Raw genomic sequence first — 23319 nt, forward strand, 5'->3', positions numbered from 1 at the left:
CAGGCTTCGCACACAGGTCTGTGCAATTTTTTTTAAAGTTTATGTTCTTTCTCTTTTATTATTTTTTTTCTCTGTTTAGTTTTAGATTGTTATTTAAAAAATGGGACTTTTATAGATTATAGATCCCTCCTTTAATTCTGCAGCAGGAGCCCTGGACCGTTTTGTGCAGGGGAGTTACCCCATCCTCATCTGAAGCTTTAGGTTAAACAGACTTGTCAAGGGAATGCACCCAGTAGCCTCTGGCATTTCAAGTAAAACAGTCCTCCAGAAATACGTAAAATAATGGCTGTTAACCTTCGTGGAGCGTTTGCCACATGCCAGACACTACTCTGGCCTCTTCCCCTATTGTCCTATTAGAGCCTCACAATGCACTGTGAGGAAGGTACTATTATCCTCCCTGATTTACGTGCAAACGAGGAACAGATTTTTGAGGTAAGGAACAGGAGCAGGCTAAAACTGGCCCGCCCACTCCAGAGCACAGGCTCGAGGGATACCTACTTGCTTCCAAACCAACACAGGCTACCTCAAAGGTCAGTGAGACCATGGCCATTTAAGCAGAAAGCTGGATGACCAAGATTTAGGATGAGTGATGAAAGAGCATTTTTGCTTCAGTCATACAGGAGGCTGATAAAGAAAAATATTGATTTAAAAAAAAATAGTCAAGAGGGACATATCTACCTGAGATGTGCTATGCATTTGTGGTCAAGAGAGGAGTTTGAAAGATACCAAAGAAAGTATTTGAAAGTTGGTGGCTTCGGGGGTTCACTGCAACATCATTGTAAATTATACTGTGATGAACATCTTTGCCTATGAAACTTTATATCTCTGATTGCTGCTTGGAATCTAACTGTAATGTCTGATTATTTCTTGGAATCTAACCTAAGAAAATAGAATTTCTGGGGATAAAGTCTCTTCATTATTATATTGCATATTGATTTCTACCAGCACTGCCTGTGTGTGGATGTTCAAGTGCATTCAAGTTTAATTTTTTAACAGGAAATACATTTCATATCCAATCACTGCTGAATTGTCATCTGCCCAGCCCACTGTAGGATAATAGTTGTGTGAGCTCAGAGATCAGACTTCCTCGGTCTGAACCCTGGCTCTGCCATTTGAAGCTACAGCACACTCCTTCAATGATAACATGGGGATAATAATAATATCTACCTCATATGGTTGTTGTGAGGGTTGAATTTGTTAAATATATTTGTTAAATGTAAGCACTGGACCAGACAAAGTAAACATCCAATAAGTGTCAGCTGTTATGACTATTGTTATTATTCATATAATGATTTATTTTGTAAATAATAGATAATGTAGGTCCTCAGCTCTATTAGCACTCATTAGCAGTAGATGAAAAAGGGTTATAGGTTGCTAAATTTTTTGATTTGGTTGATAATAAAAGGTGGCAGATTTTGTTTAATAGAAATACTGGACCCAAGGGGAATATTGGTTAATATATACTTCATCTATGACTTCTGTAAATTAAGAACCAGATGGACAAAACCAACCCTTCAAACTGAATTGATTTAAGGGGGAAATTTGCACTGAATAGCTGATGACATGTTATAGGGTCGTAAGACTGAGATGTTCCCCACTAGTTTCTTAGACTTAAGTGTTTTACTTTCCTTCATAAAAGCAAAGATTGTGCCTTGATTGCTTGTTCATTTGGGCCCAGTGAGGTGTGGCAGAGATGGGGCTACCATCCTGGATTCTAGGAGGGGTAAATTGAGATGACCACAACACTTGGGATCAAAAGAAAAAAAAATGTAGATTATTGGGATCGGAGATGTCAGTGATAACAGTTGCACTTCTTCCAGGCTTTTGGACTGGATAGTCAAATAAACACATGGCAGAAAGACGAGTACCTGAAACTCCAGCATGGTCTTCCCCATGTTTGACTCCAACATGTAGTGATAGGCTCCGATGCTGGTGCTGGGGTCATCTGCGTCATCTAACGTGGCCTTGGAAAGGAAAGAAGAAGGAGAAAATATTACTGATTTTTCCTCCCCTTCTTAACGTGTTCACAAATTAATCCTGTGACCACACAGCAAGCCTTCTATTCTTGGCCTAACCCTAACAGGTGTTCATTCTACAACCAGTCTACACTCTTTGGTTGGTTTGGGATAAAAACCTTAATCTCATTATGATTCAGAGTAAAGAGGGTGTTGTAATCAGTTTCGATCTTGCTTTTGATTAGAATGCTAACTGATTATCTACTTGCCCATAGAATAATTTTCCAAAAGCAGCAATTTCTGTATCACACACAGGGTTTTTGTTGGTGGTGGTGTTAATGTGTGTGGCCACCCTCCGTGGCTGCCTTCATTGGTTCTTGAAATCTTGAAACACTGACTTTGCTCTGATTCCAGTGACAACCCGGCAAGATTATATAACTGACATGGAAAGAATTCTTCAATTGTGTGGACCCTTCGTATTTTACTGCCATGATTCTTAACAGGAGCTTTTCATAATATGCTGGAGTTTGGCCTGGAGACATGGATCTTGGTTTACATTTTTTCATTCCCTGACCACTTAATCTTTAAGAAACAAGGTGGGTGGGTGATGGGTAGAAATGAAATTCCCTTTCAATTTGGTTGTGGGGCGTGGTGTTAACATAGTTCTGGAATGGCACTGGGCCTGCCCTTCTGTTCCTCACGGATGTGGATTCCTGGGAAGGTGGGCAGTGGTGACTTTGTGAGACTGAACAAACAAGTGCCAGTATCAGACAGCAGCAAATTTGTAGCTTTTGAATGCAATAACATTAACACACTGCTGCTGAAATATTTATGTTGGCTTTTTAAATATCCCAGGGGAAGTCCATCCAGAAGCATGCAAACCACATACATTCTCTTTCCTTAGAAATTTCCATGAAAAAAATGAGAAATTACATTTACACTGAGGGCCCCTCCCTGCTCCTGAGTAAATTCCACACGTATATAAATCAGGCATCATTTTCCTAACTTCTCTTCCTCAAAGGCACTTGAAATTTACAGGGCTGGAAAATAAAGGCTTTCTTTCATCCTCAGACCAGATATAGTACAGAGCTCCCTGCCACCTCCCTGCCGTCTCCCTGCCAGGTTTATCACTCTCCTTCCCCTGCCCCTTCCCTACGTCTCCTCTAAGCGATAAGAGCATTTATAAGGGGGAAAGGTCACTGCTAGTCTGGTAATGTTTCCTTCATTATCAGCAGCTTCTCCAGAATGACAGAACCTTTCTAGTCAGATTAAGGGAAATGGAGAAGGAAAATCTCAGATGGGGTTTATCCGTGCTAAAGGCAAGCCGGAGGTGGCTAATCACTTTGTTGATGCGAAGTCCCTGCCCTTGAGCACACGCGGGGAGACACCTGCCACAGGTGAGGACCCAAAGCTCATAGTTTGGAGATAATGGGTGTTGGGGGCTCCAAATCTTTCATGGGACAAATAACTCAGTCCTGGATTGTAAAACAAAATGTCCTATGTAAATTTCTAAGGTAGGGTGTTTGTGTTTTGCTCTTAACGCACGTTGCATTTAATTGTGTCCATTACAGAAAATTTCAAAACTTTCTAGAAGAGGTAATTGATATGAACCATGATAATTCTAATGGCTAACACATATTAGGTATATGGTTTTCCTATATCTGAACAGTCAGCATTTCCTTAACACATTAACTGCCATGTGAGTTGTTTTGAGCCCAGGGCCTAGTCATCTTTTCACCTTCGGAGCCGTGAGAACTATTTTTCAAGTTGCACATAACTCACGAACAGAAAACAATAAAAAATGACAAATTTTTCATTGAATTAAAAAGGATCATTTTATTTTTGAAGTTTTTATTCTATTTTTGTAATAAAACACTGTGGCCACAAGGAAAAAAATTTTTTTTCTAGTGTGGCAGTCAATGTAAATAGAGATTACACGGCCCCACACTGGCTGGAGAATTGGTATTTCAACAAGCACCTCAGATGATTTTTATGATCATTCAAATTTGGAAAAACTAGAGCGAGTTTATCACTAGATTAAAGCAGTATTCAACTGCATGCATTCTCAGGCCCTAAAAGAATCAGCACTCCTCTATAAAGCAAACATTCGGCTAAACAAATCAAAGTGGATCAAATGATCCACCTTGATTTAAAGCTTGATTCATTGTGGTCCAGGGAGGCTGAAGAATATTATTGAGACGTGGACTGGGGAGTCAGCTCCAATTCCATGATTTCCAATCTAAGTATACTTTTTTTCCCCTGAAAATTAACAATTGAATGGGTAAAGATTGGACCTATACAATTCTTAAAATATGAATTTGCTCACTTTAGCATCTCCCAAGAGTCAAATGCCTCAGTCTTCTCAGTGAAGCCAGCCCCTCCCCTCCCTGGTGGGTACTCACGCTGGTGGAGGCTACTGCTTCCTGCACACTTTCCATAATGAATTCCTTGGTGATCCTGCGAGAGGGCAGCTCATTGAAGAGGGAGTTGATTAAGGCCACTTTAGCCGCATCCCGTCTGGCCTCAGCTCTACTTAAGCAACACTTGAGAAGGGAAGGAGAAAAGGAGTCATTAAAGGATTCAGCATCTCACCATTTCATCCCTGCGTCAATGAGTCTCTGGATGTTTCTATTCATACGTTTGCTGTCTGCCCCTGTTCTTTCATACCCATTGCTAATCTCCCTGAAGATCATGCAGATTGTCTTTCAGCTCCGGAGCCCATGCAAATGTCTTGGTTAGTCTTCAATTACTTTTTGTCCTATTTCACAGTCATCAAATGTCTACTGTGTATCGGAGGTTTTGCATACTCTGTTAATTAGTAATAATAAAAGTAATAATAGCTACTATTGTGTGCTAGATGATTTACATTCATTATCAGGGCCTTCCTCAAATCCCTATTTCAGAGGAAAAATGTAAGGATAAAAGGAAAACAAGGAAACTGAAGATATTTGTAATACAATAATTAAAAACACACCATAATATGCTGAAATAAAAAAAAAAAGAACACAGATTCTGGAGCACCCCCCAGCTATTTGGGTTTAAGTTCCAGCTATGGTGTTTGCCAGCTGTAAAATCTTGGACAGGTTAATTAGTCTTTCTCTGCCTCAATTTCCTCCTCTGTAAAATGGGAATAATAGCAGGTGAGACTCAATTAGTCGATATAGATAAAGCACTGAGCATACCTGGCACATGGTAGCACTCTATGAAAACATTCAGTTAGAAGCTTTTAACTTCAGGTTAGTACAAGGGTGCTGCTGTCAATATCTATTGTTTACAAGGGTGCTGCTATCAATATCTATTGTTTTTGCTTTTCCAGCATTTATCCCCACCTTCCTTCTAGTAACAGTTTCATGATTTTCTTGAGGACTAGCTTTCTACCTTGCTCTCAGTCCATGCAGTGTGGGTAGAACATATTCCATTCGGCCTTCTCGAAGTTAGGAGCTATAGGCAGCTTATGATTAGTAATGCATAAAAAATTCAGTTTTCCCAAATGTAATATTTCATTTTTATTTTAGTTTAATTTTTTATTTCAAAGTATTACAGGGATACAAATATTTTTGGTTACAAGGATCATTTTTGTAATGCTTGAGTCAGAGTTGTAAGTGTGCCTGTCACCCAGATAGTGTTCATGGTACCCGTTAGGTAGATTTCGCCCATCTCCTCCTGCCCCCTCCCACCTGGTTGCTTTCCATTGAGTTATACTTCCCTCTATGCACATGTGCTCATCAGTTAGTTCCAATTTAATAGCGAGTACATGTGGTGTTTATTTTTCCATTCTTTAGATATGTCTTTAGACCATTAGGATAATGGTCTCCAGTTCCATCCATATTGTTGCAAAAGGCATTAAGTCATCCCTCTTCATGGCTGAGTAGTATTCCATGGTATACATATAACAAACACATTTAGTTAATCCACTCATGAACTGATGGGCATTTGGGTTGATTCCACATCTTTGCAATTGTGAATTGTGCTGCAATAAACATTCAAGTGCAGGTGTCTTTTTGACAGAAAGACTTCTTTTCCTTTGGGTAGATACCCAGTAGTGGGATTGCTGGATCAAATGGTAGATCTTTTAGTTCTTTGAGGAATCTCCATACTGTTTTCCATAGAGGTTGTACTAATTTGAAGTCCCACCAACTGTGTATAAGTGTTCCTTTCTCTCTGCATCCACTCCAGCATCTATTGTTTTTGGATTTTTTTAATAAAAGCCATTCTAATTAGGGTAAGGGGATATCTCCTTGTGGTTTTAATTTGCATTTCCCTGATAATTAGTAATGTGCATTTTTTCATATGTTGATTGGCCATTTGTCTATCTTCTTTTGAAAAGCTTCTATTCATGTGTTTTGCCCATTTTTTAATGGGGTTATTTGATTTTTTTCTTGCTGATTTGCTTGAGTTCTTTGTAGATTCTTGTTATCAGCCCTTTATCGGATGTATAGCATGCAAATATTTTCTCCTATTCTGTAGGTTGTCTGTCTGCTCTGTTGATTATTTCTTTGGCTGTGCAGAAGCCTTTAGCTTTAATCAAGTCACATTTATTTATTTTCATTGTTGCTGTGAGTGCCACTGGGGTCTTCTCCATAAATTCCTTGCCTAGGCCGATATCTAGAAGAGTTTTTCCAATATTTCTTCTAAAGTTCTTATGGTTTCATGCCTTACATTTAAGTCTTTCATCCATCTTGAATTAATTCTTGTGAGTGGTGAGTGAGAGACAGATCCTGTTCCATTCTTCTACATGTGGCTATCCAGTTGTCCCAGCACCATTTATTGAATAGGGATTCTTTTCCCCAGTGTATATTGTTTGCTTTGTCAAAGATCAGTTGGCTGTATGTGGATGGTTTTATGTCTGGATTTTCCGTTCTATTCCATTGGTTTATGTCTCTATTGCTCTCCATCCTCCTAGCCTGGCTTTCCATGGTTCACATGGGACTGCTCAAAGTATCCTGATTCTTTTCTGTCCTGTCTCTTTTTGTAACAGCTATGAACTCCTGTTCTTCAGGTTCCAGCTTGGCGTGGATCTTGGGGGTCCAGATAGAGGAAGGGAGCCTTGTGAGTATTGAACTGGAGTTCTCTGGAGCCTACACTTTTTGGAGGATGCAGGATGTGATGGTCTCTTTCCTGCAGGTGCCTGCGGACTCAGGGACAATTGTCTAGGGTCCTGGACTCCTAGGGGGAAATAAATCCCAGAAAGAGAAGCCCAGGCCCAGGTCAGTGGGGTGGCCAGGCACCGCTGGCTTTCCTGTTCAGTGGTTGTGAGACCTGGGCTGCCTGGACTTTGGGGCCAGTTTTCTCATTGGATATGTAGGAGGGCTAGGCTCTCTGAGCTCCAAGGCTCCTACTACCTAAAATACACAGTTCTCAGGATCAGCAGGGCTTGGTGACTGATGGGAAAGAAGAGGGAGAGTACCAGAGATCATGCTTCACTTTGCAGTCTCACAGCCACTAGGGCTCTGCACCACAAAAAGAAAAAGCCAAATCCCCTAGTTTGCTCTCAGCACATGCCCACCTTCACCCATCTGTCCTCTGTTGGTCATCTCTGCACTGCCCCAGGAATGCTCCAAACTCAGGCTCTCCTGTCCCCCAGAGGCCTGCCTCTCCTCCCTGTCTCCACAAACCCAGTTTGAGTCCCCTGAGGGCAGGTCCCAGGCCCCCTGTGATTTCCCCCCAAACCTTCTAGAACAGTAGTGATTATGTACCGATCATGTACTTGAGGGCTCACTCCTTCCTCATCCCCTCTTCCAACCTCCAGGCCTAGGAGGGGCCCCTTGTACACTGCAGGAGAATCCTCCACAGTGCCTAGGCCAGGGTCAGTGCTCGGAGATGCTCGCACATGGTTAGTGCGTGGATGTGGTAATTACAAGACTTCTGAAATGGCAAGAACATGGAGGAGAATTCAAAAAACATCTGCCAGGAGTCTAACAAAACACAACAATAAAGGGCAGGGGGAGCTATTTTCACTTACAACACAGAGTGATTTCCCACGTACCCTTAAAATGAAGAATGAAGCTAAAGTTTTAACATGTACATGGAACGTATTTCGGGTTTTTCTCCCTGGTGTTGAATGATGAGCAAGAAGGCTTTGGGGTAGCTTTAGTCAGCAAGGCCATTCAAGGTTTAGAGTTCTTCCAAGTTTTAGGTCACTGTATTAAACCAGAGAGGGTTTGAACAGATAGATTGGCTTTGTGTTACAGGTTTGGCTGAAAATGTACAGGATGTTGAGTCTGCTTGAATGCCACCTCTTCCAGGAAGCTTTCCCTAACCACTCCCAAGTCTCGGTTGGGAGGACCACTGTCCAAAGAATAGCAATGTAGCCTAGGAAACAAAGCCACTAAAGCACCAGACACAATGTTTATGAAATCGTCTTAAAGAAAAGAATGAAAGATATATACTTATTTTTTTAAAGTTCCATCCATTTCAGTATACCCTGTGTGGTATGTCTAATTCAGTAAAATAAAAATATATTAATACCTTACTTTCAGAAGCATAATTGGCCATTACATTCAGAGACTCTGAGACGGTCGTTTTTGCCTGAGTGTAGGATATGTTTATTATTCTTTGGAAAATCAGTTCCCCATTAAAAAGCAAACAAAGTTTTTGCAAGTATTACCTGACATCTGTAGGAGTAGCTCATTTTAATAGGAATTTGGCTCCATGAAATCTAAAATAGAGCTGTCGGGGTTTTAGAATTTAGAGAATTAGATTCAGATCCGGCACTCTTCAAAAACAGCTTCTATCTAAATAATAGGAATTCAAACCATCTTTCATAGAAAGAGAGACCTAGTAAACACTACTTAGATAAAAGAAACTATCTATTTTAAATAAGACCAGCTAAGTACTAGATCAAAAGCGCCACATACATTTACAACCAAATGGCCCTGCTTGGGAGATCAAAGTGCAGCCCAGCTGAGAGAGCAGAAAGAGCCTTTACCCAGAAAGCATGAAAAAGGACCACGGAGACTTAACCAATATCGAGATTTTAAAGCAGACACATGTCTTTACTTATTTTATTGTTTCAAGGTACAGAATCTTTGCTTAAACTGGGGGAGAAAGTGTACCAATTAATAAGTACATAAAATAAAATAAATTCTGAGCCATCAAAGGGCTTTTCTTGCTATCGTTCTTTGTGTTTCTGAAAGACAAATACTGCAAAATGCCTATGATGTTAACCAGCCACTTTCTTCGAAATTCTGGAAGCACAAGTCCAAGCCAGTAAGGGCTGCATATGTGTCTTCTAATGGGACCTCTCAACCCCTAAGAGCCTGTACTTGGGTAAGAAATTTAGCCAAACAGCCATGTACTTGGTGCATCTAAATCAGAATGTGGATGTTGCTGTAAGCACAGGCACTGTTAAAGTTACCATCAAACAGTGGGAAACATTGTAAGAAAATAAAATACGGTAAGTGACAGGGCATTTTATTGATGTGTCCAAACCAGTCGTCAAAGACATCAGTTGTGGAGCTAGTGAAGTATGATGTTATTTCAAAGCAACTTCCTGCTAGAGTTAGACTTCCCGGGTTGTACGGTTTATTCTTGCTGTTTTTTAGCCAGACCCCAATCATAAATATAGATTTGTAAACTGTGCCTTTTCCACTCACCATTCTTACTTGTTAATACAGAGAGACAACTTTTGTCCCTTGCACTTTGTGAAAGTGCAGAGCTGGAATATTTAATAGTCCAGATTTTACCAAAGTCAGCTGTGCATTTCTGAGGCATGTGGAGCCACATGCTCTCCAAGTGGCCAGCAGACCCCGCTCAGACATTTATCTTGATGTTCACATGCCTTTCATTTGCTGGTAGATTAGAAACCACTATAATCATTTCAAAGCCTCCTGGCTCTAATCTAAAATTAAAGCAAAAAGAAAAAGAAAAAAGAGTTCCAGGGCATTGCTCAGCAAAGCTACTTAAAGGCAGTGGTAGCCAGCCCATGAGAAGCCCCAGTGGTCCCTGCCTCCCGGCATTCCCACCCTCCTGTGGTCCCCCCGACACTGCACCAGGGTTGGTGAGGTAACCACTAGAATATGACAGAAATGATGTTGTATCACTTCCCATATGAGGTTTAAGAGACACTGTGGCTTCCATTGTGGTCCCACTTGCCTTCTCTCTTGGATCGCTTGCACGGGGAAAAGTCAGCTGCCATGTTGTGAGTTTGTAGAAGGGCACGCATGGCAGGGAACTAAAGCCATCTCCCAACAGCCATCTGAGTGAGATCAAAAGCTGATCCTTCAGACCCAATCAAGCCTTCTGATGACTACAGCTCCAGCTGATAGTTTGACAAAACCAACCTCCTTCTGGGATCCTCTGAGCCAGAACCACCCAACTAAGCTGCTTCCAGAATCCTGATCCTCAGACATGGTGTAAGATAATAGATGTTTGCAAGCCTTGAGCCAATTTGTGATGCAGCTGTAGGTAATGTGAAGGCTCTGCTCACTGCAGGTAATTAGGACGTCTCTCAGCACACCTTTGAGGGAGAGCTCCATGACAGTAATCCTCACTGCTGACACTATCTGCTTGAACTGTGCTAAGCATTTTATGTTTATTATTACATTGTGTTATTACCACAGTCCTATGAGGTTGGGTTTGTTATCCTTATTTTGCAGGTGGGGAAACAGGCTTAAAGAGGTTATGTATCCCAAGATCATGCAACTTAAACAGTAAGCAAAATAAGATTTACCCCCAGGTCTGTGTGACTTAAGAGTCTAGATTTCTAACCACTTTGCTACTTTGCTCTCCATAGAAATGGTCACCCATTTTGGAATAGAGAGGATATGTAATTTGGCTAAGGTCACGTAGCATTCTCTAAATCAATATTGTACCTTATACAAAGTTTCAGCTTTGATATTCCATAGGTTATTTGGACTCCAAGAGTGTCTCCTCCCATCCCTGCATGACAAACTTGACTTCATTTAGAAGAAAAGGCCAATGAGGATGCAGTACGCTTGGAATTAAACTGTGCTCATTGAAGAGGGGAATGTTCTGTTAGTTATCTTAATGTGCTTCTCCCTCTTCTTGTTCTCCTTTTGATGCCGTCCTAGGCTGTAGTGGGAAGGAAAAGGGAGATAGAAAGGCCAGCTGTGAAGAGACCAGAGATGAAATGTTATCTCCTGTAGGAAGCATCTCTTTCTGGCCAGAAGTGCCCTCTTGATTAAATATGATCCCGAGAGATTTGGGAATTCCACCACATTAGATTGCTCAACAAATTTTAAGAATCGGTAACTCTTCAAGAGTAAAAGTAATTTAAATTAAACTTCCCCAGCTGTACTGAATAAGAAATTCCCTCCAAGACCAGCTCATTCTGGCTTTGTATTTTATTTTGGAGTTTAGATGACCAAGAAGGCACCAGGAGCCCACGGGGTATGCTATGAAGATTACTGCCAAGCCTAGGCCAGGAGTCTGGACCAATAGTTAAATAACACTAGTTTTCATAGCACGATCTCCCGGGAGCTTGTTAAACATGTGTATTCCTGGGCCCCAACCTGACCTACTGAATTAGAATTTCTTCAGGTGGATCAGAGCAGGGGATCTGCGTTTTAATCAGCTTTCCAGGTGATTCTGAAGCAGATGGACCTAGGACTAGTCTTAGAGGAATGCTGCTTGAACCTCTGTCTTTGCTGTGTCTCATTTTTGACTAACAGGGGCAGAACTAGGTTTTGTGGTGCCTGAAGCTTACACAATTTGGGGGACCTTGTTTAAGAAAAGCAACATGGAATTATAAATAAGAAAAAGTTGGCATTGTGACTTGCAAGGGGCCTATGCAGAAACTTCATTGGCTTCATGGTAAATCCACTTCTGCCAACATCAAAAATGCTAATTTCTCAATAAAGAAATTGCTTCTACCCATGAGTCAAGGAAAGCAGTATTCAGGTTTTAAAAAAATCCTTTATGATAGTTCTTCGAAAATTAAGCCCTTAGGAAGTACACAAGCGCTGCTGATTAACTAAGTGAGTCTCAATTTTACTTTCCTGCTCGGCAGTTTTTACTTCTTCCACGATAATTTTATAAGGTGTCACGCTATGCAGTGTCGAGATTTAACCAAGATTAATTATGGGCCAATAGGCTGTCCTGAAATAAAATAGTGGCTAGCCAATTGTTTAGGATAAACAGAAGTTCTTAAATTAATTGAAATAACATTTTAGAAGTCGTGTACATGTACATAGAAATACCTAACAAGAAATTAGTTTTGTTGTTAACTATTTATGAAATACTTTAAAACTATTTATAGGTGTGTTACTATTTATAGAAACACCTTCTAGCCACGCTGACACAATTTAGACTCTAAACAGTAACTTTCCTGGTAGGCCTCGTTTGATTAATAATTTTTTCCATGCTTTGTATTAGAAAATAGGCAGGGTCCACGTGTTGAGTAGCTGTTCCTACTCCAAAATCCCAAGGTTTTATTACACATATATTCCAACTAAAGTGGTTTCTTTAGGAAAGCATGTGGAAAGACAGCAATACAAGTAAGTTCTCTCCATCTTAAACAACAGACTTTCTAGAATTATTCATACATGTGTTTTAAAGACATCAAGGAAAACAAGGTCTGCAGATCTAAAATGCATAAAATCAAGTGAGGCACATTTTTATTCAGTGTCTACCAATGGTACCCGAGGAGTTGAAACGTGGTCTATAAGGAGCAAAATTTTTGAATAAGAATAGTCTGTAATAGCAAAGGTGACGGATTCTGTCTGGATTCTGTCTACGTGTGAACAGACTCAAAGCTGAAGATGCCATTCTCCCTGGGGTCAAGGGCAGGTCAGTGTTATTTAGGTGGCATTCACTCAATAGCACATTGTACCCAAGGGGTTCTCTCAAGCTGGGACTCGGCAGGTGGCAAAACCAAATAAACTGTCTCTGTGAGAGGTGAGAATTCTTGCCCAAATCCTTTAGGCTGTTAAGTCTGTCATTCAGGTGGTTGGGAACGCTTTGCTTTAGCGACTTGGAGTCCGAGTCTCAGCAAGTGACTTGCAGGGTTTGTACATATCGCCTGCCAGCTCTGGTCAGTGTCACCAACACCTTGGTTTCATCCTGACAGCGGGCCTTCAGCATAAAGAATGCCACAAACCAGGCCCCGCTGCTAATGGTCTCCGTTTCAGTTCTTTAAGACCTTGACTGCCCTGGCGGGTGCATGAACATTTGCATGTGTTCCAATTCATCTGATTGTGGACATATTGGCATTTTTTTCCCCTTCCAGATGGTGATGTGAAAAAGGGCAACCGTTGCAACTCAGTCACCTAAGTTAATGTTGTGTCTCTCCATAGGTCAGGCTGGCTGCAAATACATTGGGAACAATTTAGAGCTCTGTGTGCGCTGGGAATGGGGGTCTTAGTTAGGTGTGGGGGAGGGGACTGGTCTGGGAGTCCAATTTTCAGAGAAAACTCACCAGTTCCTGTCAACTGAAAGAAATGTTTCATGCACATGGAGGGTCAGAATGTTATTTTTATAATATAAACCACCTGGCCTCCTCCTCGTTTACCTCTGCTACAAATGCTATTTTACACACATACCTAGACCCAGGTCCCTGGTAACTATTACAAACCCATGTTGTGCTTTGCTCCTTGAGGATTTTTTCTTTTTCTTTTTCCTTTTCTTTTTTTTCACTTTTTTCAAGTTAAGGTGAAGACAAGATGAATTGATCAGGGCTCAAGATTTTGGTTTATTTTTTTACAGTTGCTTTGATGTAAAAGGACTTGGCTCTGATTGCATGAGAGGGATGGGAGGGGGTTTAGAGAAAAAGGGAATCAGAGTTTCTTCCTCACTCAGCAAGTCAGAGAGACAATGAGCATCTTTCTAAAGTTTATGAACTAGGAGCTGGGAGACTCCCGTGGAGATAGTACGAAGTCTTTATTTACCATGGGGCCTTTGCTAAGCATTCCTTTCACTACACTCTACTGTTCTCTTTGGAGGCCAAGCATCTCTATTCACTTTGCTTAATAAGAGAAGAAACAGATTAAATTTAGGGAAGGAGGCTGGGGAATAAGCAAAGAGTCTCAAAACAATATGTGTTCTCAATTTTACAGGGAAGTCATCAAGGTCTGATAATTAGCTGACATATGACTTTCAAATGGGAAGGGGTTCTAACTAACCTCCCTATCTTTGGGTCTCATTAGGTACAAAATAGGATTTTGTGGAAATTTCTCCTGTGGAGATTTCCACCAGGAAATACCTCCTTTAGAAGTTAAGCTAAATTTCATAGTGTGTAGTGCATCTGAGTCAAGGTGTACAACTCCAGGGGCAGAGAAGAGGTCAAGCATAATTTCAAAGAGAAATACTTGGCATATAAAAACAGCGTTAGCGCTGGGCAATAGTCTCGATTTTATGGCAGGAACTAAAATCTCTATTTGGGGTATGGAATGTTAAGGCCAGGCCCTATTTGATACTCAGCAAAAAGAGCATTACAATTCCATTTAGTCAAGTGTATGAATTAATCAAATTTTCTCTTAGTCATTCTCTCCTGGGAAAAACTTAATTTTATAAATTCAATTTCTTGTGATTTAAATGTACCTTTAGTTCCCTGGACTTTAAAAAGACTCATTCAATGCTTGAAAGTATAAAACATGTGTTTTTATGTCTGATAATACAGGTGAAGTGTGTTTACTGCCTGAAGTTACTAAAACAAGACAAAATTAAACATTCCTACCCTTCTTTTAGGCATTATGTTCCTTGGAAAAATAGTTTTTCTAGATATGGTCATAGGCAATGGCTTTGGTTTGAAAACTAGAGTGGCATAAAAATCAAAGGCCATTAAATGAATTCATTGCCTTTTAGAGACCGAGCTTTGCGAGGAGCTTATCTGCTTTGAATGTTCTACCTCATGCCTGCCTACTATGCGGCCCTGTTAGACAACACCAAACACTGATTACAGATGAAAAAAAAAGTCAGTCAACTCTTTGCCTATGGAAATATTTAATGTCTCAACTTCATGTGGTAATTGGCATTATGCAACTAGCCTGAGTATCAGCCCCCAGTGTTTAACACCTGTATTTATTTTGTGTGAAGCCATTTTAACAATGACAACAAAGTAGTTCTGTGCAAAAGTATGGTACCCCAATGAATGTGTCTCACACTTCAGATAGATCGAATTATTACATGAATGTTTTCACCAGGAGGCATGTTTTTATTCAATCATAATTCATGCACATAAATAATCACACACTGTAAGACTGACTCAAGGAAACTGCTGCTTTTTACTCAAAATAAGAATGAAATTCACTAATCCAACTTCCTCCAGCAGACTGTCTACAGAAGACGGCGTCACTGGCTTGAAAACAAAACTTGAATCCCAAACCTTTTAAATCAAAATATAAAATAAGATAAAATACTCACGTTTCCCTCTTGGATTTGGAAACAAAAACAGCTGCTGAAACAATGAGTGGCTTGCCTTCTGAGGTCATCAAGAGGGGAGCCAGACATTGATCTGATGGCCCTTGCATTGCTCTTATTGTAAAAAATGAAAATTACTGCAAGTTTTCATGGTCATGATATGTGGCTAGGGAAGGATTATCTGCCTAGCAAAAGTGGCATAAAGAAAATATGTCCAAAATGCATGAATTTCTACTTGATGCCTGTAATATGAGAAGATGATTTCTTTTAGAAAAGATCCAATAAGTACAAATGTGTTTTAATATCATTTTCTGAAAAAAATAACTTTGTATCAATAGAGTATGTTACTTATTGTTTAGAAATTCAGAAATGAAATCATATTTTCGTTTCTCTTTTTCTGTACTCTAGTAGTTTATGAAGACATGGTCTAAATGCATAGTTACGGCTTCTCTCTCTCTCTCTCTCTCTCTCTCTCTCTCTTACTCCTTCTCTTTTGCTCTTTGTTTTTTGTGGGTTGTGGTGTAAAGACTCACCGAAAATTCTTTAATTAGTCTTCACAGACACAGTCCTCCCATTTACTTCAGTGGGAGGTTTCTTTGCATAAAAACCAGTGGTTTGTGTCCATCAGAGCCTTTGACTGGACTTCTTCCCTTTGATTAATCAGAAAACTCAAGTTCAGGCTGAATACCACTTTCCTAAAGAATGAATGAACATAATCTCTTACGGCTTTCATGAAACTGCCTGAAACCAGAGGGATTAGTCCCACAATCCAGTCCCATACTCCACTTCAAGTATTTTCAATTACTTGGCACCATTGGAAGTGACATCCATGGCTCAGTAAGAAGGCTACTGCTGGCATAATGGTTTCTCCATGTTTCAGCACATGGTCTTGGCATTAATAATCCATCGTGAAATGATTTGCAATGCACAGGGGTGACATTTGATTATGAGAAAGGCACTGCAGGAATGAATGAGCATGTAGGCTCTTAGAGGCCAACTGCTAGCTAGCAAAACCACGATGAAATGTTATATGGTGAAAATAGCATTTAAGATGGTTTCTGAACTGACAAAGAAAAGTCATTGCATTAGGAGAAATTTTCTCCTCTCCTCCCCCAGTTTTCCTTTCTCAAATTGTATTTTGGAGGGCCAAATGGGTTAAGGGGCCAGATTTGGCAGTCAACCACCCAAACACATTTTCAAAACATATTTGATTCAGGAAATTCTGGATCTTTTTAAGCAAGGATGTTAACAATCCTCCTGAGAACCTTAAAATATGATGATTTAAACATAAGGAAAAGGGGACCCTGAAATGATCAGAGAAATCACCAAGAGGCCTCCTTGCTGAAGAGTTCAGTTTTTCATTTTGTTTTCTGTTTTTTTTTAGACCACAAGGAGGATGTTGAATCTACCTGCCTAAGGGAAGGGCTATCATTTTGGGTGAAAATTTATGAGATGATAGGAAAATTCGTAATCCTCAAGGTAGCAAAACAAAAACAAAAACAACACTAGAATTTCTTAGACTAATATCCTCGGGATCCATTCACTGATCTATCAAACCCATTATACTCTAGATAGATTATAATGACTGTACTTATTACGTATAAACAAACGTAATGCATACCTGGTGTGAGTACAGCCAAATCTTGGTTATTTATGGTTGGATAGAGGAAAGTTACCACTCATAAGTTAAATCCAGAGAGAATCAGAAGGTCTTTTTAATCAGTACTTTCAAATCAATCCAGTTTCAAAACTTTAACCACACATATGGACAAAATAATACCAGCTGATTTTAATGTTACTGACTTTTTTTTCCCAACCCACCACCTTGTAAAGTTAGGTAAAATATCTTGGCTGACTATATATTATGTACAAGGATGGACAAACATTAACTTCATTTATTCTTGGGATTTGTTATTCATTCATTTGGCTATTCACTCAACAAACTTTATTAGGCACTTAACTGTATGCAAAGCAGTGCTTGGAGTCATGGGGATATAAGAATACAGACACTGTCCCTGAGAAACTTATATTTTATTGCAGAGACGGAACATGCACCTAAGTGACTTTAGCATAAGGTGAAAAACATTGGGCACTAGTAGAGAAACAGAGAGAATGGCTTTGGGAAGGTAGAGATTTCTAGTAGGGAGATTCAGAGAAAATTCATGGTGAGTGTGATGTTTGTGTGGAGTCCTGGAAGATGGCAGGATTTAGCAAGGAAGGGAAGGTGGCAATAGCACTTCCGAAGTAGATCACAGTGTGAAAGTATGGGAGTGGCTGGGAGAGGTCAAGGTCCAGCCATCAAGTGTCAGAGGAGGGAATTGAGTAGATGAAGTTGGGAGGGAAAGTTGGGCCAGTTGTAGAGTCTTTATTGCCAGAGTAAGAAATTTAGACTTTAATAAGAAGGTAATAGGGAGCCATCGAAGTCCCCCCTTTCTTTTGCTTTTTATTTTAAAATACTTTTATCCTTATGGAAGAGTTGCAAAGATCATACAGAGTTCCCAGAAAGTAGTCTGTATCATCTAACTTTCATCTAAGTTTTTAATATAATGATTGATGTAGTATTCTCATATTACACTCCTGAGTGCATCCCCTCTCTCTTGCTTAGTGTGGCATATGTCTTAGTTTCTTTCTTAATCAGAAATGCCAGAGATTTGTCTTCTTTATCTTTTCAAAAGAGCTATTTTGGTTGTGTTAACCAAATTTGCCAGTTTTTGTCCCATTTCATTAGCTCCCCTGAAGTTCCCCTAATTTTAAAAACAGATTAATGTACAAACTGGGTATCAAAAAAAGTCCCTTGATTTACCTTTTAAGCAGAATGTTGTTCCTAAGTCCTGTACAGCCACAGAGCTATGTGATTCTTTTGTCATGACCCTGCCTGGGAAGTGGTGGGCTATTTCCATCTGAAAACTTGTGTTTTTCCTTAACTCAAAGAAAATTGCTTTTGTTATTTTTTCCTCTTCTCTATTTCCTTTGTCTCTCTGTAGAACTCTTACTAGATTAGTGTTCACCTGATGGATTTGTCCCCAATTCTCTCATATTGTCGTCTTCCATCTCTTTGTCTTTTTGCTCCAAATTCTAGCAGATTCACTTTTTTAATTGTTATCCTTTACTAATTTGGCTATGTCTATTCATCTATTTGCTCCTCTTTCATTTATTTTATTGTTCTCATTTGGCAATCATATTTAACTTTCTTGTTCCCTGTTTGCTCCCTTCTTCTAGCTGTGTTAGGGATAAATATTCTCTCAAAGTTTTCTGAGGACATCCACTGTAATATTGTCCTATTCTGTGCTGCTTGAATTATTTTGTTCTTTTGTTTGCTTGCCTTGCTCTTTTCTCTTATGCATTTGGTTTTCCTCAAATGTTTGCTAATTTCATTGACATTCCTGGGCAAAGAAGTATACCAGTTTAGGTGGCTGGCAAAACCTTCCTCCTTGCCTGAGTAGGTCTTTTTCCCTCAGGGGGCTCCCCTGAATGGGAGGGCTGACTGGTGCTCTGCATGAGTGCGCAGGGTTTGCTGACTGTCAGACCTAACCTTAGAATGCTCTATACATGGACCTGCAGGCACACGTGGGTTGGGGAACCTCTTCCTCAGTTGCTGCCTTTCTTCCCCCTTCCTTGCCTCTCGTCCTTGTCACTGGTGTCTGGGGTTACACCAAGCTCCGTTCTGAGGCTTTTAGACCCACATTCAAACATGCTCTCTAGTCAATTCACTTTCATCCACCATAGGTCCAAATCTACTGCTGACTGCTGCTCAGGGCTGGGGAAGGCAATACCTCACTGGCCAGATGGGTCAAAGGTTTTGAAAGCTTTAATTAGCCTTAAATTTCCCAAGGATTGCTTCCTGCTCTTTGCATTTGTTCATCTGGTCCTGGAGTTCTTCTAGTTCCTTACTTTCATAGTATTAATACATTTTTCCTATGAATGTTTAGATTGTGGTATTTTCACATCTAATAATTTGATTCCACTTTCATCTCCCATAATTGCCTCAAAGTTCATCTTTTCCGATGGCAACCTTTCTTGTTGCCTAGCACTATTGTGAATTTACTTGTTTTAACACATCTTTGACATTTTAAGTTATTTTAGATTAGAAAATAGTTCCAGGAATGTGCTAAGTCTACCCCATCTTGATTCAATCTTGATTTTTTTTTTTTTTTTAGCTATTTTACATTCTAAGAGCAGTTCATCTTGTTGATTCTGGCCTGTCTTTGCAGGCGATTTGAGAACTGTTTGAATATTGTGGCTCAGCCTTAGTTGTCCTTATTAGCCTTAATTATGGCTTAGATGTCTGGAAGCCACTGATGACAACTTGACCAGAACATGCTTTCTCTCCAACTCCCCACTCCACAGTAGGCAAGGCGGTCCTATTTTGATAAACAGTGCTGACCACAAGAATAGGAGGTAGCCCTCTAAATCTTTATCGAAAGACATTGCTTACTTACTCTCTAACCTGTAATCTGACTTGTATCCTATTCTCTCCACGGCCATTACTATCGTGAGCTTATTAAGGGTCTCACATTCATCACAGTCAGTGGGTACATCCTCCTGGACCCCTGTCCTATGGCTGACCCCACTCACTGCATCCTCAGCCTCAAGATGTCATATCCCTTTGTTTCCATAAAGTCTTTCTTCCGGTTCTTTGGCTGTTTCTGGCCAATCCTCAGGCTTTTTAGAGAAATCGTTTCCTTTTATTCTCCCTGACCCCTACCCAAAAAACAAAAACAAAAACAAAAACTCTTTCTAAGATCACGCCTGGATCTTCTTCTCACAGTGCACATTCTCACTTGGCAGTGCTACCTGTGTCCATGGCTTTGGCTCAGAAATGTAGAAATTCAACCCGTGACTCTCTCTTGAGCTTCAGGTCCTACATTTTTTTTTTTTTTTTTTTTTTTTGGCCAATTGCATTCTCTGTCTGGGGGCTTCAAGCCGCTTCACACTGACTCTGTTCTTCCCTCCCACAGACCTGCTCCTCCTCCTCATGTATTCATTCCCTCCTGTATTCCTGCCCGCGGCCAAAGCCAGAACTGAGCTATCATCTAAACTCCCAGCTAATGGAATCGGGTCACCTTTACCTCCTAAATGTGCTGTGTGTGCAGCTCATCTCCACGGGCACACATTGCTCACTTCCTACCAGCCTCTCAGTCTTTAGCATCGTTTAGATATAAAGCATCTTCATGCTGCTGCCAGAGAAATCTATCTGAAGCATATTTGAATATGTCACTCTTCTGCTCAGAATCCTTCAGGGTTCCTGCTTTTGTATAGAAGCAGATCTTCATGAAGATCTCTTATGTTTTGATGTGACTGCCTAAATGTCTTCTCCCATTGTTCCTTGCCACATACACTGACCCTTATGTTCCCCTGATTCTGAAAATGCTGTGATTCCCATGCAGGGAATATCATCTTCCTCTTCCAACAGGCCGAGACACCCTCTACTGCATGTCTCAGTTCACATTTAAATTCCATGAACCCGTCTTTGACTTCCCCTGGGCAGCACAGGTTTGTGGGTCTGTTTGTTAAATTATACCCTTCTCTCACTCCACAGAGGATTTGAGACAATATAAAACAGATACACTGGGTAACAGGATAAAATACATGAATGAGGCAGTAAGTCCAAAGGGAGAGTAAAGGTAGACATATAAATAATATCAGGTATGAGGTGAGTCTTAAAAATGATAGGTTATTAAATTCTGTGGCCTTAAGCTATAAAGAGATACACTGAAAATTTGCCTCTGGGCTTCTTAGTTGTCAAAGCCGAGAGAGAAACTTGATTGTTTAAGAGTTTCACAGTGTCCATCAGCAATAAATAAAACATCTTTGCCTATTGTTGGAAAATGAGAGATAATTTACTGTATTAAAGGGGTTCTTATAAAGGGGATTGGCAAATTTAGAAGTTCCTGTCCCTGTGCTTTCATTGACCCTCAAATATAATCCTATGTAATTACTGTAACTTTTTTTGTGCGTTGATTTCCTCAGGGTATGAACCCTATCCTCAGTACTTGGCCCAGTGCTTTGTGTTTCCTAGTTGCTCAATGAGTATTTGTTATACATACTGGAGACCCAGATGGATAGGCAAACGTTTTTGTATGAGTAGGTACAATTAGAAATGCACTATCTTTTACAGCCTATCATAAACATAAAGATTCAACCAACTAGAAGAGTCTTTATAATAATTACAAGAACAATACTTGGAATACCTACTATGTACCAGATAGCATGTTAAATGCATTGCATAAATACTTTATATGGCTTCCAACCAACATCATGGATATTGTTCCCCATCTCAAAGTTGGGGAGATTGAAAAGTTAAATAAGTTTCCCAAGGGTATACAGGTAGTCACAGGCAGAATTTCAGCTTAACACAGGTGCTTGAACCCAGTCTCGTGATTCTTGATCCTTTGCTATTGATTCATGCTTTGGTGTGTAGTAGATTGATTAGTATTTGATTATAAAATTCATGACAGCAGAGACTTTCTACTGATGGAAGGGACCTGGTGGAAGGATCTTCATAAAAAAGCTTTGCCACCATTCCCTTGTTCTTTACATCTTATTCCAGAGTATTTTGAGGGAAAGGAAAGCAGCTATCTGGCAAATAAAACAATGTGCTATAAAATTCATTTTCCATAAAGAAATATCAGGGAATATCCTAATAGAAATCATTCCCATTTTAAAAAATGGGACATCTGACTAATTATCCAGTGTATATAAGAGAATATGGCACAACTTTGTTCACTATATCCAAGGGAATTTATAATGTAACCATTTTACAAAAGAGTTTACTTTATTTTAATCCAGTGAATTTTCACTGACAAATTGATGACGGCTTCTTACCTGAAAGTTGCCAAAACAGCTTCCCCCTGGGAGGGTCACGTAACTCACAAAGGGAGGCCCGGGTGCCGGCAGCGACTCATAGACCACCACACCTTCACTTGGGAACGCAGCCTTCTGCTGCTGCTTGCTCTCCCAAAATTCCTGTAACATCGACACAACATTCACTGAAAAAGACAAGAAAGATCATCAGTTATTGAGGACGGACATATGCTGGCAAAAACAAAATTTTATTTGTGAGCTAGATTCTGTAACACAGCAGTTCCAGTTTAAGGAGAGTATGTGTACGATGAGGGGGGTGCTTTCAGCCATGAAAGAATAATCTTTATTTAAATATATTTAAAGTATGTTAAAATATACAATTTTAATGCAAACATGTACATTTCATAATGAGTAAGGGTCAAGTGGTTTTGGTGCCCTAATTCTAACAATGTTGCAGTATATAAAATTTACTTTATGAATTAATTTTTAATATAAAATTATAAAGACCTCATTCTTCTTACTTTGAATGTTTGCCTTAATAGTCCAGAGCTGTGATTATCTATGGCCCCCGTCTCCCATTTCTTACAGACTCTCAAACCTGCAAAGTAAAAGCCAAACTGGGAGGTAAAGATGTAAGTTTTAATAGGGACTCACTATAAGATTTAAGAGGAGAAAGTCAGAAAGAAGAAAACTCTTTCATGCTCCTGCCACCCCCGTCTAAAGGAAAATGAAAGGCAATTGTGGAATAAGGAGGAGGCTGGAAAAAGCCATGAGTGAAACTAATAACATGGAGACCTTGTTAGGGACAAGGTCTGTTAGATGACTTCAGAAAACATAGTAATGGCTAGAGCCATGTGTTTTGGATTAAATGACCTATGATAGCCTGCAGAAGTTCCAGATCAAATTAGGTTGGTTTGTTTATCCTGTACTGCAAATTAAATTGTGGAAATTAACAAGGATAATAGAATTGTAGAGTCAAAAGTGACCTTACAGGTCATGTAGGTAAAGCTCTGCCTAATGCAGGAATTCCTTGCCAGCACGCCTGACAGCTGCCCATCTGGCCTGTACCCGATCACGCGGAAGGACCTGGAACTGGCCACATCCTGAGGCAGCCGACCACTGCTAATGGTTCTGTGTGAAGGTCCTTTTTGGGAGTGAGCTGAAATCTGCTTTCAGGTAAGTTTCATGCAGAGAGAGTCTACTTCTCCTTTCTGGAGCCTCACAGAGGCTTATCTCCTCATCC

The 23319-nt window shown here is 40.1% G+C and overlaps 1 protein-coding gene across 1 annotated transcript in view; it reads right to left on the reverse strand.

The window, feature by feature from the left end:
* Positions 1–23319, reverse strand: part of LIX1 (limb and CNS expressed 1) — a 48125-nt gene that overhangs the window by 8540 nt on the left and 16266 nt on the right. The window contains exons 2-4 of the mRNA XM_045565607.1: positions 22098–22261; positions 4358–4498; positions 1869–1964 (exon numbers count right to left, since the gene is read on the reverse strand). Of these exons, the coding sequence (XP_045421563.1) occupies positions 1869–1964; positions 4358–4498; positions 22098–22261 (401 nt within the window). The remainder of the gene's footprint in view (positions 1–1868; positions 1965–4357; positions 4499–22097; positions 22262–23319) is intronic.

Source organism: Lemur catta, chromosome 12 (assembly GCF_020740605.2).
Source record: "Lemur catta isolate mLemCat1 chromosome 12, mLemCat1.pri, whole genome shotgun sequence".
Taxonomy (NCBI): domain Eukaryota; kingdom Metazoa; phylum Chordata; class Mammalia; order Primates; family Lemuridae; genus Lemur; species Lemur catta.